We start from the raw sequence: 19186 nt of genomic DNA, 5'->3' as shown, positions 1-19186 counted from the left end.
TGCAGTGAGCCCGGGCCCACACAAGGCCTGGGCAGGGGCATTGCTGGCCAGAAGTCATTGGCTGGCAAAGTGGCTGAGAAGAATCCTGCATTAAAAGAATTACACTGGCCATTCCCCTGACCTGAAGATACATTATTGGGTGAAAACACACTTACCCATGCACTGTTACAGATTCCGCTGTTGATTGGTTTTAAGTTTCCTAAGCGACCTTTGCCTTCCTTATCATGGGACAAACAATTTTTGTCTTATTCCTCATTTTTTTTTCTAGCACAGCCTTTATAAAATTATGTTCTTTTGCCTCCAAATAAATACATACCCATTCACTTCAAGTTCCAACTGTGTACTCAAGATCAGTGACTGTATTTAGGTTTGTACCTGACATTGAGCTGTATGTGCCATTTTCTCATTGTCTTCTGAAAGTGGTGCCACTTAGTCCCTATCCTTATTTCTAAACTACCCTTCCATAAATTCATCTCTCTGGGTACTTCTTATCTACTAGGTCGGCTCCTGGTTTGGATTAACCCCTGAACTCACAGAAGTGATTCTCCACACTGAGTCCTTGGTCTCAACCCTGGGTCATACTCACCCTTCATCGCAAACAAAGGACACCTTTGCTCCAAGCTGGAGATTGAGTGGAAACAGCACACGGCCATGAGGGAGTTGTCCCAGGAATTCATCACAGGATTTCACTAGAAGAAAAAAATAAAACAACAGGAGTAAGACCTCCATGTGAGGGGGAAACAGCAATCTGGAAGCCAGAGAGTCAAGGCACCTGTACATATGGGGGCTTCAGGGCTCCAGTCTCCCTGGGGCGTGCAATGCAGAGACGCAGCCCCTCTGAGGTCATAGCCGGGCTCACAGCTGTAGAACACTTCCTGCCCAGGTGAAAATTTGTCCTGATGGCTTGGAGTATGCTCACCATGCAGGATTTCTGGAGGTGGCTGACACACTGTGGAAAGGACAGTTCCAGAGCACTTGTTAATTATGGGGGAATTTCCTTTGCTACATCTTAAGCTAGCCTGAGAGCTTAAAAATCGTCATTGCAGAGGGCAGCTATTAAAAGAGAAGATTGGTAGTTCAGTAGCCACACGTCACTAACAAGGAAACCAAGGATACCAAGCAGAACTGTGACTAGAATCAAAGTCTCTCCAACACCTTGTCTGTGTTTTTTTTTCTACTGAAACATGTTCCGAAGACTACAAGGCAGCATATTCCTCTTGCTTTCAACTACTGGTTATGGAGCACAGAGTCGTGAGTGTTGGTGGCTTGGCCGCTCTTCCATTTCCTACAGAGGCAATCCCTCAAGCTCACGCGTAAGGCAGCAGCAAGGGGTACTGTTGCCAAGGTCTCATCTAACAGACACCTTCACCTAGTCTTCATTTTCCTCACTCCCTGTCCCTCTTTCAGCCAGCACAAGGCTGAACTGTTAGCTTCCTTTCTGTCCCTGTGACCAATTCTAATTCTTCCCACTCTGTGTTAAGCCAGTCATTTCAGCTAAGAAAAGAGGAGGCATCAAGAACAAAGTCATGGGGGCAGGGGGTGAGGGTAGGGAGGGGAGGTGGGGACAGTTAATGGGTACAAAAAAAAAAGAAGAAAGAATGAATATGACGTAGTATTTGATAGCGTGACAGGGTGACTGTAGTTAGTAATAACTTAATCATAGGTTTAAAAATGAAAGAGTATAATTGGATTTTTTGTAACACAAAAGATAAATGCTTAAGGGCATGGATACCTCATTCTCCATGATTATTTTACATTGCATGCCTGTATCAAAACATTTCATGTACCCCATAAATATATACACCTACTATGTACCCACAAAAATTAAAGATTAATAAATTAAAAATAAACAAAAAGAACAATCCCCCCTCAAAGAAAAAAAAAGCTACAGACATTTTAGTGATAGAATCTATTGCTTAGACCATATTTTAACCTAAATATTGGCTGCCTCCATGCACAGGACAATTGGTGTGTTCTCAGGGCATCAAAATGCAGGCATGGTGGCCCAGGCCTGAAATCCCAGTACTTTGGGAGGCTGAGGCAGGAGGATTGTTTGAAGACAGGGGCTCAAGATCAGCCTGGGCAACATAGCAAGACTCTGTCTCTAAAAATAAACAAAAATTAGCCAGATGCGGTAGTGTGTACCTGGAGTTCCAGCTACCTGTGAGACTGAGGCAGGGGTCTTACTTGAGCCCAGGAGATAGAGGCTTCAGTGAACTATGATTGTACAATTGTACTCCAGCCTGGGCAACAGAGTGAGACCCTGTCTCAAACAAACAAACAAACAAACAAACAAAACAATCAACAAACCTCCAAGAATGAATTTGAGCCTCAATCTGAACCATATATAATTATATATCAAGTATATATATGTGTATATATATTTGTTCGTATTTGAGTGAAACACTTTTTCTGAGCTTCAGTCTTTTCAGTTATAATGTGAAAGAGTTGAAGTCCAAGGCCTTTTTGATTTGATGCTCTCATTTTGGTCCTCATGGCTCACTTGCCTACTGCCCCACTCCAGGCATAGAGATATGATCACCACTATTACTCATTATTGTTCATTAGACATTCCACTGTACATGATCATTAGGCTCTGGAGTCAGAGCTTTGGAAAAGTTCTTTAATATCACTAAGACTCAGTTCTCTCAAAGTAAAATGGGGATACCAATAGTAGCTACCTCATATATTCACTGTAAATGGTAAATTTAAAAATGCATATAAAATATGTCTACTATAGATGAGAGAACAAGCCATTACTTTGAGACAAGTATTAACAGAGATAACAGACAGTGAAGCTACTATAATGCTTAAAGTGTTTATGCCAATTTCATACTCCTTACACACTTCTTCCTTAATTTCAGCAACTCCTATCATCTATATATACCCTCACACCCAGCAAAGTATTGATGGCTCACACTCACCCCTGGAGCAGTGTGGCAGCTTGGGCCCCCATCTGTCGTTGGTCTGGCACTGCACAGTGTGGGACCCTACCATGACAAAGCCAGGCTGACATCTAAATCTCACGATCTCATTGAGGGAAAAGAAACTCCTATTTCCTGGTACTCTAATTCCGTTTTCAACTTCTGGAGCTGTGCATTTATTAGTAGAAATACATCGAGGGGGAGGGCTGCTCCATACACCAACTTGATCATCTTTGCTGGTGCAATATATTGACCTTTCTCCCATGAGCTCAAACAGCTGTTCTCCATCTGGTCCAGTGTGGCACTGGTAAGTTACCACTGTTCCACTGTGAAAAGATGTTCTGTTGTTGCTGTAGAAGTCTCCATTGGATATGGTTGGAGGTGGCTTACAAGATATGACTGAGAGAAGGAAGAGTGTGGTAAAACAGCTTATTTTTTAATAATGAATTATTTTACTATGAATTTAAATACCAAATGCAAATAATCCAATAATTTTCTAAATGGAATTACAATACTGTTATTTTCTTAAAATATTTGCTAATAATCAGACATTTTTACCTAGTTGAAATTTAGGTGTGTATGATACTGGTTCTGCTCATAGTTAAGTATTTCACCAAAAAAACATGTATTTTTTGGTTTACATATTTATAATTTTAAGTGGATAATACATGTGATTTTATCACAGATTGTTAAGGTACTTATCTACTGCTGGACATTTTCTCCTATAGGTTATTAAAGTAACCTCTTTGCAGGTTAAATATACCACTTCTGGCATTATTTATCAAGAAAAAGAGAGCAAAGGAAATACAAAGGATAAGGCATGAAAAATGAAATAATGGCAGATGTAGGGTCAATAAAATGATAAATGAACACTGTGTTGTCATAAGATAATAGTATTCACATATTGGCTAAGTGACTACACACACATACACACATAACTAGTGTTGACTCAATTAAATGATTACTGACCTATAAATGTAGAAGTGTAAATTTTTTTTTTAGAAGAATGATTAAATACTTTATTGAATATACAAACTTTGGAATATAATGCTCCCATTAAAAACCATTTTTCAAAGAATATTTAATGTCATGGAAAGATTTTTTTTTGCATTCCTTTCTTTTTTTATGTTTTCAAGGTTTTATTATTATTACTATTATTATTACACTTTAAGTTCTAGGGTACATGTGCACAATGTGCAGTTTCATTACAAAAGGTGCCATGCCTAGAAAACTTCATATAGTAAACTGATAATTCTTTGATAATTTGAATTATTTCATAGAATTGCAAGTTCTTGGCAGGTATGGGAGGCACCTTGTATATATTCTCATTCATTTAGTCTTTAAAAGTCAATGTTAATTTAGCGGGGAGGAATATTAGTGAATACAATGAACACATTCATTGGAGGAAATTTTAAAAATATGGACAAAAAGAAAGAAGAAAATGAAAATGGTTCAAAGATAACTATTTGTAACAATTTAATTATATCCTCTTAGATACTTATGTGGATACATGCATATGTATGGATGGATGTGTTTTCTATACTACCATATTTGGTGGCTGAATAATAATCAGTCATGTAGCTTCACAGATATGCTCTTCCCACTTGGATGAGGCATCTCAACCTTTAATTCCTCATGGTGCACTTTTTTACATTTCTTAAAAACTTATAGCCATTAAAATACACCTTATTTTTTCTACAAGCTATTTTCAAACCATGCTGAACATTTAGGTTGTTTAACATTTTCCACTATCCCAAATATTATTGCATTGAGTATCTCTGGACCAAAATTATGGGACTATTTCATGATTATTTTCTTGGGCTAAATTCTGGGAAACGGAATTGTGTGTCAGAGGGTGTTTACTTTCAGGCTTTTGTTTATATTGGCCATTAGCTTTCTGGAAATCTGTGCCTACTTTTGCTGCCATCAGTTCTGTGTGTGATGCTGATTTCTTCACAGCTATAACACTTTGCCAATTTGCAATCATTCTTTCATGTTTTTAAAGTTTTGGAGATTCATTTAAAAGTATCTTATGGGAAAAATGGAGGGTCAGCTAATCAAGAACAAATACGACTAAAGACATGAGCCTAAAAGAATTGAAGGAGGATTAGAACTCAAAATGACCAGAGGATTAGGGAAATTGCTAAGAACTGTAAGAAGAGTTCTTTTTATTATTTGGATTAGAATAACAAGAAAATGAGTAGCCTACTTTGTGGAATTGTAACCTGATAGATAGTAAGAGTTGGCAAAGACAGATCTAATTTTGTCTAATGCCTTTAAAATGTACTCATTAAGGACAATACTCTCTATACTGGAAAGGTTTACTATTGTAATAGGAAAGTAGAGCTATTTTGCCTGGGTTCAAGCCCACAGTTTCAGATAAATCACCTTTTAAGATAAAGAAAAGCCAGGAAGACCATGAAGCATCTGACTCCTATTTTCAACTATCTGAGAGACTACTTCATGCAAGAAGGATTCGATTTATTCTTCATACTCCAGGGGCAAGTCAGGATCACATAGAGGAATTTGTGGAGAAAAGTATTTCAACTTACTCTCACAAATAGGTGCCTCCTTATCCCACGTGACATTATTGCCTGAGACGAGACAAGTAGTAGATGGGGAACCAATGAGTCGAAACCTAAAGCAAAGGATAAAAAATGATTGTACTCTACACATATTTCCCATTTAACTCACCATTTAGAAAATAATAGCAGGTAGACACTAGATATTACAGGACAGATTACACCATGGCAGACCTCGGAAGGAAGAAACCCCATCTCCATCTGCAAATTAGTCCTTTCTTTTTAAGGACAAGCTTACATTTTGACCTCTCCAATTCATTTTTATTCCTAATCACTCACAACTCAATGAGATATTTCCCTTTTTCTTCATGGGACATTTTTGTATTTAAGTCATTCAGAAAGCTTGCAGTTATTTTATCCATGTGTACTTCCAGCAAAGAAATGACAAGCTCCTGGATTAAGTAGGGAAAATGTCTTACTGAAATACATAACACTATAGCACCTAGCTTAGAGACTTTCAAGCTTTGGGTGCTCAGATAGTCTCTTGCATAAAGGAAAGAACAATGGATTTACTCAGAAGAGTCAGTAAATGAGAGCCAGAGGAGACAGCTAAACACTCCTACACTTGAAATGTAAAAGGCAGGGATACTCACCCACTTTGCCATAAAACTGTCTAGAGCAGGCCACAAAATGTAGAACATTTTGTCTTTTAAAAAATTTGTTAGGTATCCATAATATTAACTGTGAACAATGTCACAAAGAATCCTGAGCAAAGCTATTCATGTGTTCTGGTGTACAGCAGGGCTAAACTTGACCAAGTAAAAATTAAAGGGTAAAATGGAATGCCATATAACGATGAGGCAGTAACCGCAAGAGTTAAGAACTTTTCCTCTTGATTATGCAAGAAATATGATCAGGGCAGTAACCATTTGTAGCAAAGACTATGGTGTCATCCCCAGTATCCAATTTCCTCTCCTTCATTAGTAATGGAACCCTCTACTTTTAACTGGGCCATTGGCCACCTGCAATAAAGGTTTCACTTCTCATCTTTCCTTACAGCCAGGCACAGCCATGTTACTAACTTCTGGCCAGAGGATGTAAGCGGAGTGTCTTGTGCAACTTCTGGGAAGTGTCTTTAAAGGAATTGGCCTTCCCTTCTTCCCTGTGTCCTCTATACTGGCTGGAATTTGGACCACGAGATAAGATGGAGTCTCATTTTGAGGAGGTCAGAGTAGCAAAATGGAAGGAACCCAGGTTTCTGTGGATTATGGAGTCATTGTATAAATGCTGGACTGCCTACTTTCGTGATTTTTAACCTGAGAGAGAAGTAAACTACTATCTATGTTTGAGATCCTGTTATTTTATTTCTTCTGTCTTTTACAGCTGGAATTCCTAACTGATATACCAGCTCTTCCCAAAACAGTGACAGAAAGCTAAAGGGAACCATGTGACTATGGCAATAGTAGTCAATGTTTTTGTAGACACAGTGAGTCTCTTTTACGTTTTAGGTAGTGATTGAATTTTACTTATTGCTAGCCTGTTTAATATAGGCTGTGGTGTAAAAACTTTTCAAGTGTGCCAAGAAAAAAAATCTTAAAAATTGCTGCAAATAAACAAGTTGAGAACCACTGGAGTATGGAAAGAACAGGATAATCCTGTTATTACCTGTGTTTTCCTCTGCCTGTCTCCTATCATACATTTAAAAGTTGTCTAAGAGCACAGGATCATGGGTGTCCTCTGACTTTTGGTCTCCTAGAGGTTGTTTTGGGTGTGCTTGCTAAGCTAGAGCTTAACGTAACTAAGCTAGAACATTGGAGCCAAAATGTGAAGCAGGTTCCAGCCTACGTATGGCTGCAAAAACACAGTGATTTTTTTTAAATTTGATGTTATTTTTATGAACAAATAATAATTGCATATATTTATAGGGTAAAATGTGGTGTTTTGATATATGTTTCTGTTGCAAATGATTAAATTAAGCTAATTAACATGTCCATCACCTCACACATACTTCTTTGTGTCTGTGTGTGTGTGTATGTGTGTGTGTGGTGAGAATATTTAAAATCTACTCTTTTAGTAATATTTTTTTCTTTTCTTTCTTTTATTTTTGATAGGGTCTGGCTCTGTCACCCAGGCTGGAGTGCAGTGATGTGATCTTGGCTCACCGCAACCCTTGCCTCCCGGGTGCAAACCATTCTCCCACCTTAGCCTCCCAGTAGCTGGGACTACAGGTATGTGCTGCCACACCCGGCTAATTTTTGCATTTTTTGGTAGAGACAGGGTTTTGCCATTTTGCCCAGGCTAATTTCTAACTTCTAGGCTTAAGCAATTCGGATGCCTCTGCCTCCCAAAGTGCTACAGGCATGAGACACTGTGCCCGGCCGGCAATTTTGAAATACACATTATTATTAACTATAGTCATCACACTGTGGAATAGATCTCTGAAACTTACTCCTTCTGTCTAACTCAAACTCTGTGCCCTTTGACCAAATCTCAGCTCCCCAGCTCTTCGTGCCTGGTAACCACCTTTCTACTCTCTACTTCTATGAGTTCAACTGTTTTAGATTTCACATGTAAGTAAGATCATGTGATATTAGTTCTTCTGTGCCTAGCTTATTTTGGAAGGTATTTTATGGCACAAAAACAGAAGGGATGTTAAAATGCATTTAAAATGCAAAATAATTGAAATGATGCAGGAATAGAGACACAGATCCCTAGAGCAAAGTGGGGGAAAACCCAAGAAATAGATACAAGTTTTTGTAAGAAATTTGCAGTGATAAAGATGGAATTTCAAGACACGGAAAACTGAATTATTCATTCATAGGACAAATATCTGAAAAGCTAAGCTAGATCTCTGCCTCATGACATGTGTATCAAAGATTAAATGTCAAAAATAAAACAATAAAAGAACTGGGTGATTTAGGCAAATGCTACTATGAACAACATTGATAAAATTGAATAATTACAAATAAACCTTTCTACATACAAATCCAAAGACAAACCACAGAGGAAAAATAATAAAAACAACTCTTATACATCAATTAGAAAAAGGTGAACAACCAAGTAGAAAAATGGTAAAGAATTATGAACAAATAATTTACAAAGGAAAAATAGAAATAGTCAAATTAACATATGAAAAGTTTAGCTTCACTTATAACATGATAAATACACTTTAAAATGCAAATAAAATGCCATTTTTGCCTATTAGATTGGCAAATTGACAAAACCTAGTAGTAATATAAACTCAAAGAAAGAGTCACTGTTGTGACTCACTCCACAGGTCATGATCAAAGTTTAGTGGAGGGCACTTTGGCAATATGTACTGAAAGGCTTAAAACCGTGCATAGCCTTTTACCCAAATCTGCAAATCTTGTCTCTTGTGTCGATGTGAAGATCTGAATCCTTAAGCTGTCTTTGAAGTCAGTGAAGTCCTCCCCTCATTTCTTTTCATGTGTACAGGATCGTGCATTGTAGTGTTTTTGCTAACAGCTGAAATGTGAAACCACTTTAATTCCAGATATTAAGGACTTTGTTAGGTAGGTTATGGACTATCCAAGTAATAACCAATATACAACCACTAAAAATGGTGTTGTAGAGTAATATATAATAATTAGAATAATTATACAATATCGTTCATAAGTATTAAAGACGGCTATAAAACCATGTACGATGTGAGTCGTTTGGTTTAAAATATATCTATATATAAAGATTTAAAGCTGTTAAATTTTTATTCATCCTTTCAGGAAAAAAACTGCATTTGTTTGAGAAACTACTTGAAGAAAAAGTGGGGACTATATGCAGACAGAACAATTCTGTTAAATACAGAGGTAAGGTATTTATTATTCCAGACAGGGAGTCCTAGGGAAAGAGCCTAGGCTTCAATAGAAGGATTTTACAGGCATGGGACATCAGGTCAGGAAAAATTACAACATAATGACACTACAACGTATGTGTGCCTTAAAATACCTTCCAAAATAAGCTAGGCACAGAACTAATACCACATGATCTTTCTTACATGTGAAATCTAAAACAGTTGAATTCATAGAAGTAGAGAGTAGAAAGGTGGTTACCAGGCACTGAGAGGTGGGTATCGAACCCACCTCTGGTCTGGTGTCAAACACCCTTCTTGTTATTATCTCAGAATATTCTTTTGGTGGGTCTCATGACATTTACAGACATCTTGTCAAATTAAAAAAAGAATGTCATTGGAACTGATAGGAATTACATTAAATTTGCATACTAATTCAGGGATAGTTAACATCACCACAACATTAAATCTTTTAAATAAAATGTTATATCTTCCATTTCTTCAAGTATTTTTTTATGTGCCCCTCTTTTAAATCTTCTGCTTATAAGTCCTATATATTTCTTGTTAAATTTCTTTCTGGATGATTTTGTTTCTGTTGTGAATATTTTTACTGCTTATATTCTATTTGGTTGTTACCTATATAAAGGAAGTAATTAATTTATAAGTATTTATTTTTTGCTAGATATCTCACTACTATTTCTAATTAGTTCTAATAACCTTTCAAACAATTCCTTCGGGTTTTCAGGTAAACAACCATCAGTTAATAATAAATTTACCTTCTCTCTCTCTCTAGCTATATCCATATGTATATCTCTCTAAATATAGGGGGCTGTCATTTTACTGGTTTGAATTTCCACAACTACTTTGAATAACAGGAAGGGTGCCGAGTGCTCTTTTCCTTTGACCTTTAATTACATTCAAGCATGCTTTTAGATTTTAACCATTCATTATGTTTTTTGGCATTAGAGATTATATTTATATGACATTTAAGAAAAGTTATACTCTTTAATATTGTAAGTTTGTGGATTTCCTAATTTGGAACCATTTCTGGAATAACCCTACTTGTTCAGCTTGCATAATTCTTTTAATATTGTTTTTATTTAATATTCAAATTAAGATGTTTAGCATTTATATTAGCAAATGAGCCAGAGATATATTTTATTTTAATTTCATTTGTAATCTTTGGCAAAGTTTAATATGACTATAATTTTATTTCTGTGTTCCATATCAGTTTAAATAATATCAATACTTGGATTATCTATTTCTTGAAGCTTAAAAAGAGTTACAAAACTGGGCCATTGTCTTTTTTTGAAGGTGCTTCTTTGTGGTGGTTTTAAGTATGTACACAAATTATTCTATACATGTCCCTTCAAGTGATGGAGCCCATTTCCTCTCTTTTTGAATGTGGGCTGTGCTTCGTGACTTGATTCTAATGAATAGAATAAAGTGGAAAAGATAGTGTGCAACTTCAGAGGCTAATCACAAAAAGCACTGCAATGTTTTCCTCTCTTTTTGAGATGCTCATTCTGGGAGAGGCCAGTTGTCCTTTGGAGATGCCCACATAGTGAGGAACTGAAGTGCCCGGCAGTCCAAGCCAAGAACAAAAGATGCCACCAAGAGATTAAAAAGACAACCCACAGAATGATAGAAAATATGTGAAAATCCTATCTGATAAGAGTTTAATACTTAGAACATATAAAGGACTCCTGTAACTCAGTAACAATGAAACAAACAACCCAATTAGGAAGTGGGCAAAGGATGAGAATAGACATTTTTCCAAAAAAGACATACAAATGGCCAATAAACACACGAAAAGATGCTCCACATCATTAGTCATTAGGGAAATGCAAATCAAACTGACTTCAGTCCCTTTTAAGGTGGTATAATAATTGTTTTTTTAAAACCAGAAAATAACAAGTGTTGGTGAGGATGTAGAGAAATTGGAACATTTGTGCATTGCTGATGGGGATGTAAAATGGTACAGCAGCTGCGGAAAATAGTCTGACAATTCTCCAAAAAGTTAAACAGAATTACCATATCCCCCAGCAATTCCACTTCTGGGTATATACCTAAAAGAATTGAAAATAGGGACTCAAACAGATATGGATTTATCGGCAATTCTGCCCATTTTAAAGTACACCTGGTAAATTGTATTTTTCTTCTGACATGGTACATTTCATGGATATTTTAAATTTTATTAGAATAGAGAAGATATAATATTTTTATCAAGTATTAAATCTCTTCAATATCAACAGGGTTATGTTTTCTTTCTCATTCACATGTATTTGTAGAATTGTTATTTTGTGAAATTACAATTGACCCAGTCTGTTTGTTTTATAATTGGTCACTTTAAAGAATCTGCTTTTAGATTTCTTTATCATTTCTATGATTTCTTTTTTCCTTATGCATTACTTTATTAATTCCTTAGTCCAGCAGCCTTTTACATGTTTTTAATAATTTAAAAATTGTTAAGCAAAATGTTTTCTTCATTTATGTGAATTTTTTCCTGTCAAATAACAAAAAGGATTGAAAAATTCCTCTGAGGACAGTTTTGGCATCAGCACCCCAGAAATTTTTATGAGTAATATATGTTTCAGCATTCCTAATGAAGAAGCTAAATAATGTAAGGCTTACCATTCTAGGCTGTTGAAGCTGACTGGCAATATTCTAATTCTAACCTCAACCTGCCATATGAATTTCGACAAATTAGTTAACCTGTCTGTCTCAGTTTTCTCTTCTATATAATGAGGAATATGCATGATATCCCATTCAAAGGGTATTTTAAAGACTAAGTAAACCAATTCATGTAAAGGACTTAGAAGAATGCTTGAGGCACATGCACTCAGTGATCATTAGCGATTGTTATTCTCCAGGTAATCTGCAATGGCTGTTTTTAAATTTCTCTTTGATCAAGATCTAAGGTACTCTGTTTTCTAAAACTTTGAATTTTTAATGTATTATTTTCTCATTAATTCCTAGTTTTTGGTGTATTGTGATGAGAAAATATAGCCATTTTGATATCTTTTATGTGCAAATTTATTGAGGTGTACTCTGTGGAGTTATATCAACTTTTATAAATGGTTTTTATAACTATGATAAAGGTTTCAAAGTTGAACACACAAGATTCAAAGCAGCTTATTCCTCAACATGTGACTTTTTGTACACTTATTTGCCCAATCTGAAGTTTTCAACTATTATTATTTTGCTGATTTGTCTTTTTATTTATTTTAGAAAATCCTCTGACTTTGCGTAATAACAAGAATTGAAGAAAAATAATGCTCTCAATCCCTTCATCTAACCAGAGATTCTCACCCTATGGCTTACAGGCCAAATATGTTCTATAGCCCGTATTTGTAAATGAAGCTTTATCAAAATACAATCACACATTCATTTGTCTAGGGCTACTTTTCCACTGCAATGGCAGAACTGAGTAATTGCAATAGATATGGCATGGTCTGCAAAATTGAAAATTTTACTATCTGGCTCTTACAAAAAATGTTGCCATCTCTTGCTCAAAACAATCTATGTTTCATTTGTCCAGGTTAACATCTACTCCTTAGTTATATGCTTAAGTTGCACTTATTTTCAGAAATTTAACAACATGATTTTATAGCCTATATATTCACTTATAATACCATGTTTATTTTGTCATTCCCACCTCCATCTCAGGTGGTTCTGATTTTTCCAAACCCAATCAAACACACATATGTATCTCCTCCAAATTTGTCATTATGATATCTCCTCCAAATTTGTCATTATTTTTCCAAATTGAGAACAAACTCTGTATGCTTATTGGCAAATTATTTTTTTCTATTAACATCACAACATGGTCACCCATTCAAACCCTAAACAGAGATCTAATTAAGTCTTCTTGATTGCTGCAAAATAGTTCATAGTAGATGTCTTATGATTTATTCAACCTACTGCTAATAGAAGGATGTCAGGATTGTTTGCTCTTTTTGCTTATATAAACAATGTTGCAATAAAGAACCTATTGTAATTAATACTCCTTTTCCTAGGAGTGGGATTAGTAGCTAAGAAGATATCTATGCTTTCCTCGTTTGTGGATAGTGTAAGATTTTTTTTTTTGAAAGCTGCAGCAATTCACATTCCAACGAGACACTATAAGAAGGTTCCTTTTCCTCAAATTCCTATTTACCTCTACTTCCCTCTTTTAAACTTTTATTAATGTGACCGTGAAAACATGAGATATCATTGCTTTAATTTGCATTTCCCCAAACCATAGTGAAGTTGAGCTTTTTTGCTTAAGTATTTATTTTAGCCATTTATTTAGGCCATTTTTATGTTTCCTTTTGTGAATTGACTGTGCATATTGTTTACTCATTTTTATATCGGGTTGTCTATTGCTTATCTATTGTTGTGTACTCTTAATTTTCTCTCAGTTTTACCTAATACAAATTTCCCTGCAGTCCATTTTCTGTTAACATATGTCATATTTTTGCACACTAGAATTTTAATTCTCCCGTATGTCACTGTGTTGATACATAGATCTAATGGCCAATCTGGTTGGGAAGGTGACCATCCTCTTTCTCCCTGAGTGCTCCTTTCCTAGCCAGCCAGATGATCCAAGTTAACCCTGGCTAACTCCGAGATGCTGTGTGTTTGGTCAGAGAAGACCTCCTTTCCAGTGGTGGGAGATAGTTCTTTAGCTAAGACTACATGTGTTACAGAGCTCTGCCTTTGAAACAGCTGAATGAGCTCTTCTATATATCAGTATTTGTTTAATGTATTTCAACATGTTAGTTAGTGCTCTCTTGTTCAAAATTTCTTGTCTTCAGGCCAGGTGCGGTGGCTCCCGCCTGTAATCCCAGCACTTTGGGAGGCCGAGGCAGGTGGATCACGAGGTCAAGAGATCGAGACCATCCTGGCCAATATGGTGAAACCGCGTCTCTACTACAAATACAAAAATTAGCTCGGCACGGTGGCGCACGCCTGTAGTCCCAGCTACTCAGCAGGCTGAGGCAAGATAATAGCTTGAACCCTAGGTGGAGGTTGCAGTGAACCGAGATGGTGCCACTGCACTCCAGCCTGGTGACAGAGCAAGACTCCATCTCAAAAAAAAAAAAAAAAAAAAAAAGTTCTTGTCTTTATGGTGCACTGGACCAAGTATCAATATCTTAAACAAAAATTGTAAATCGTATTTGATACGTTTTAATTTAAATTCTTACTTTTCTTATACTGTTTCTCTTTTTTTCTTTCTTAATATCACATAATATATTTTAAATTTTTTTGTCTTTCTTATTGTTGTAAAAGAGATATAACATAAAATTTGCCATTAAAACCATTTTAAGGGTATGATTCGTGGCATCAATGACATTCACAACGTTATACAACAATTATCACTGCTTAGTTCCATAAATTTTCACCATCCCAATGAGAAACTGGATGTATTGAGCAGTACCTCCTTATTCTCCCCTTCCACTGGTTATCTCTAATCTATTTGTGATCCAATAAATTTTCTTATTTTCGGCACTTCATAAAAGGGGAATACAGTATTTATCCTTTTGTGTCTGGCTTATTTCACTTAGCATAATGTTTTTAAAGTTTATGCATCTTGTAGCATGTATCAGAACTCTATTCTTTGTATAGCTGAAGAATATTCCATGGAATGTATAAGCTCCATTTCGTTTATCCATTCATCTGCTCATAGATTACTTGGGTTGTTTCTACCTTTTGGCTATTCTGAACAAAGCTGCTACGGACATTGGTAGTTGAGCATCTGCTTCAGTCCTTGTTTTCAATTTCTTTAGATATATGCCTAGGAGTAGAATTGATGGTCATATGGTAATTCTATGTTTAACTTTTTGAGGAATCACCAAACTGTTTTCCACAGTGCTGCACCATTTTACATTTCCACCAGCAATGTATAAGGGTTCTAATTTCTCCACATCCTCGCCAATACCTTTTATTTCCTGTTTTTTTAAAAAAATTATAACCATCCTAATAGGTACAAAGTCAGGTTGATTTGCACTTCCCTAATGACTAATGATGTTGAACATCTTTTTATGTGTTTATCGGCATTTGTATATTTCCCTTGGAGACATGTCTATCACATCATTTGCTCATTTTCAATTACCGAGTTTTCAGTGCACAGGTCTTGTGCCTCCTTGATTAAATTTATTCCTAAGTATTTTATTCTTTCTGATGCTACTGTAAATAGAATTTTGACCATACTTAGAAGGCTTTGTCTTTCTAAAGGGGGAATCGGAATCATTCACATTTACTATTATAACAGACGAGTTTGATCTTATAGTGTTCTTTCATTTTTGTTTATTTAACAATTCTATGGGCTGGAACTCAGCACTGTACAAAACAAACTCCATTCTTGCTCTGCTAAATGGAGTTTTTTTTGGTAATATATAATATTGTATTTTATAATATAAAATATTGTTATATTTAAATGTTGTATATCATGTAAATAAAATTTATATCAATATTTTTATTGATATAAAATAATAGATTTTATCACTACAGCTAGGAAGTTAGGAATGAAGAAAAACTATAATAAACTTACACTATGTAGAGGATACATATTCTTGACATAAAAATAAGAGAAAATGGTACTTTACACCAGTATACAATCAAAATGTTAAAAATCAGATTTATATAATATTTATTTATATCAAATTTATTATTTTTATAATACAGATGAATTTTATGTTATATATATTATATATATATTTATAAAACCTTCTCCCTGTGCTTTGTACCATACTTGCAATAGCCTTTTCCTATCTTTGCTTGAAGGCCTTCAAGCCCTAGTTCTCAAACTTTTTTGGTCTCAAGAATTCTTTGCACTCTTAAACATTTTTATTATTGTTATTACTATTAATATTATTATTTTTTGAGACAGAGTTTCACTCTTGTTGCCCAGGCTGGAGTGCAGTGGCACAGTCTTGGCTCACCGCAACCTCCGCCTCCCAGGTTCAAGTGATTCTCCTGCCTCAGCCTCCCAAGTAGCTGGGATTAGAGGCATGCACCACCATGCCTGGCTAATTTTGTATTTTTAGTAGAGACAGAGTTTCCCCATGTTGGCCAGGCTGGTCTCGAACTCCGGACCTCAGGTGATCTGCCCTCCTCGGCCTCCCAAAGTGCTGGGATTACAGGCATGAGCCACCGCGCCCGCCCACTTTAAAAATTGTTAAGGACCTCAAAGTGGTTTTACCATTGGAGCTTATATCTGTTAATATTTATTATATTAGAAAAACTGAGGCATTAAAACACATTTTTAAATTCACTTCAACATAATAATACTGGTTTCCCAAAACAGACAGAAAGCTTGCTAGCTCTTGTTTCTCTAACCCCTCTTTTGTTTTATGGACCAAGTTGTTTCACCCTTCTGATTATCTTTTAAAATTTGATTTTTAACATATATATTTCGATTTTATACTGGTGTGAAGTACCATTTTCTCTTTATTTTTTATGTCAAGAATATGTGTCCCCCACATATTAAAAGTTTATGATGGTTTTTGTTACTTGATCTCTAACTTCCTAAAAGTGATAAAATCTATTTTTTATAACAAGTTTCTTCTTTTCATATTACACGAATTATCTTTCAAGAATTAGTCCTGCTTTGATATTTTATTTCCATATTAAATAAAACAGTTTTAGTGACCCCATTTAACTGATTTTGTGCCCCATTAATATTTCTTTGATACAACACCATTTGGAATTTTGATTTCTTCTTCAAAAATAAGACTCCCACAGCTTTGTGGGAGTTTTTCGTTTTGTAGGCAGTGTATCTAATTGGTATATGTTTGGGGTTCCTGCTTATTTAAGATGATGCATCTGTGCCTTGCAGATGAATGGCAGCTTGGCTGAGTACAGAAATTGTATTGTACAACATTTCCTCTCAAACACTAACTTCTACTACTTAGTGTTACAGAACAGAAGCTTGGTGTTAATATGAATTTCTTGTTTTCTGTTTATATCTGGAGAGTGGCAGTATTTTGTTTTTATATCTGGATGGCATAATTTTCTCCATGTAGGGCCAGGACCCATTATTGTTAATCTTGGTTTGTTTATTAAGCCTTCAAGGATCAATTTAGTATTTTTCTTTCTAGCCTGAGAAATTATCTTCCATTATGTGCTAATTAATGCTTCTACTCATTCTGCTTTCTTTTATTTCTTTTCTGGAATTTCTGTATTATATCCCTGTGTGTTCGTGTGTATATGTGTGTCGTTTCAAGTCTGGTCCTTGATGAATTCTGGAGAATTCAATCTTGTCTTCATGATCCCTTTGGTGTTTTTTTTTTTCTGGCGGTAGAGGGCAGGCTCCAATCTACCAGTCACCACTCCTTTTCAGACGCCCATGTTTTTCATTCACATCTCAACTTTTCTGATATCAGATAATTACATCTTATAAATGCCTCTTATAGTTTCATCAATTCTATGTTACAAACACATATGAGAGGTTTCTAAAGATTGTCCCCTGTTTATTGGAGTAAACTGTTGTGCAGATGAATATTTCTCAGATCTCTTAGGTTGATTTCTTTTATTTTCAATTGCTTTATCTTGCCTTAGATATGGTGATATTTTGTTTTGCTTACATAGGGAAATCTATGTTCATTCACAATGGGAGGTGAGAAGAGGTTGGTCAAGGGGTTGTGTGAAAAGCAGTTTAAATCATCCAGGCTCAGACAGTCAGAAAGGATGAATACTGGTACTCACTCTAGTGATAGAATAGAATGAGGTTGATGACAAGGGGCACTTAGTTATTGCAGTAAAATTTAATGTATATCATGTTTTCCCTCTCTGAATTTGTCATGGCAACCAAAAATGAGTACACAGTCTTTTTTTATTATTATACTTTAAATTCTGGGATACACGTGCAGGACGTGCAGATGTGCTACGTAGGTATACACATGCCATGGTGGTTTGCTGCACCCATCAACCCGTCATCTATATTAGCTATTTCTCCTAATGCTATCCCTCCCCTAGACTCCTACCCCCTGACAGGCCCCAGTGTGTGATGTTCCCCTCCCTGAGTCCATGTGTTCTCATTGTTCTCATAAACTCCCACTTATGAATGAGAACATGCGGTGCTTGGTTTTCTGTTCCTGTTTTAGTTTGCTGAGAATGATGGTTTCCAGCTTCATCCATGTCCCTGCAAAGGACATGAACTCATCCTTTTTTATGGCTGCATAGTATTTCATGGTGTACATGTGCCACATTTTCCTTATCCAGTCTATCATTGATGGGCATTTGGGTTGGTTCCAAGTCTTTGCTATTGTGAATAGTGCTGCAATAAACATACGTGTGCATGTGTCTTTATAGAAGGATGATTTACAATCCTTTGGGTATATACTCAGTAATGGGATTGCTAGGTCAAATGATATTTCTGGTCCTAGATCCCTAAGGAATCACCACACTCATCCACAATGGCTGAACGAATTTACACTCCCACCAACAGTGTAAAAGCATTTCTATTTCTCCACATCCTCTCCAGCATCTGTTGTTTCCTGACTTTTTAATGATCACCACTCTAACTGGCATGAGGTGGTATCTCAATGTGGTTTTCATTTGCATTTCTCTAATAACCAGTGATGATGAGCTTTTTTTCATGTTTGTTGGATGCATAAATGTCTTCTTTTGAGAAGTGTTTGTTCACATCCTTTGCTCACTTTTTGTGGGGTTGTTTTTTGTAAATTTGTTTAAGTTCTTTGTAGATTCTGAATATTAGTCCTTTGTCAGATGGATGGATTGCAAAAATTTTCTCCCATCTTGTAGGTTGCCTGTTCACTCTGATGATAGTTCCTTTTGCTGTGCAGAAGCTCTTTAGTTTAATTAGATCCCATTTGTCAATTTTGGCTTTTGTTGCCATTGCTTTTGGTGTTTTAGTCATGAAGTCTTTGCCCATGCCTATGTCCTGAATGGTATTGCCTAGGTTTTCTTCTAGGGTTTGTATGGTTTTA

At 35.9% G+C, this 19186-nt stretch overlaps 1 protein-coding gene across 4 annotated transcripts in view; it reads right to left on the bottom strand.

Annotated features, from left to right (window-relative positions):
- The window catches only part of LOC105484964 (complement C3b/C4b receptor 1 (Knops blood group)), a 235838-nt gene that overhangs the window by 132974 nt on the left and 83678 nt on the right, over window positions 1–19186 (bottom strand). For all 4 annotated transcript variants that reach the window (XM_071079569.1, XM_071079566.1, XM_071079563.1 and 1 more), the window contains exons 28-31: window positions 5477–5562; window positions 2925–3323; window positions 773–949; window positions 587–689 (exon numbers count right to left, since the gene is read on the bottom strand). In XM_071079569.1, the coding sequence (XP_070935670.1) occupies window positions 587–689; window positions 773–949; window positions 2925–3323; window positions 5477–5562 (765 nt within the window). The remainder of the gene's footprint in view (window positions 1–586; window positions 690–772; window positions 950–2924; window positions 3324–5476; window positions 5563–19186) is intronic.

This window comes from Macaca nemestrina, chromosome 1 (assembly GCF_043159975.1).
Source record: "Macaca nemestrina isolate mMacNem1 chromosome 1, mMacNem.hap1, whole genome shotgun sequence".
Taxonomy (NCBI): domain Eukaryota; kingdom Metazoa; phylum Chordata; class Mammalia; order Primates; family Cercopithecidae; genus Macaca; species Macaca nemestrina.
The sequence above is the reverse complement of the archived record's forward strand: the minus strand, read 5'-3'. Positions and strand labels throughout refer to the sequence as shown.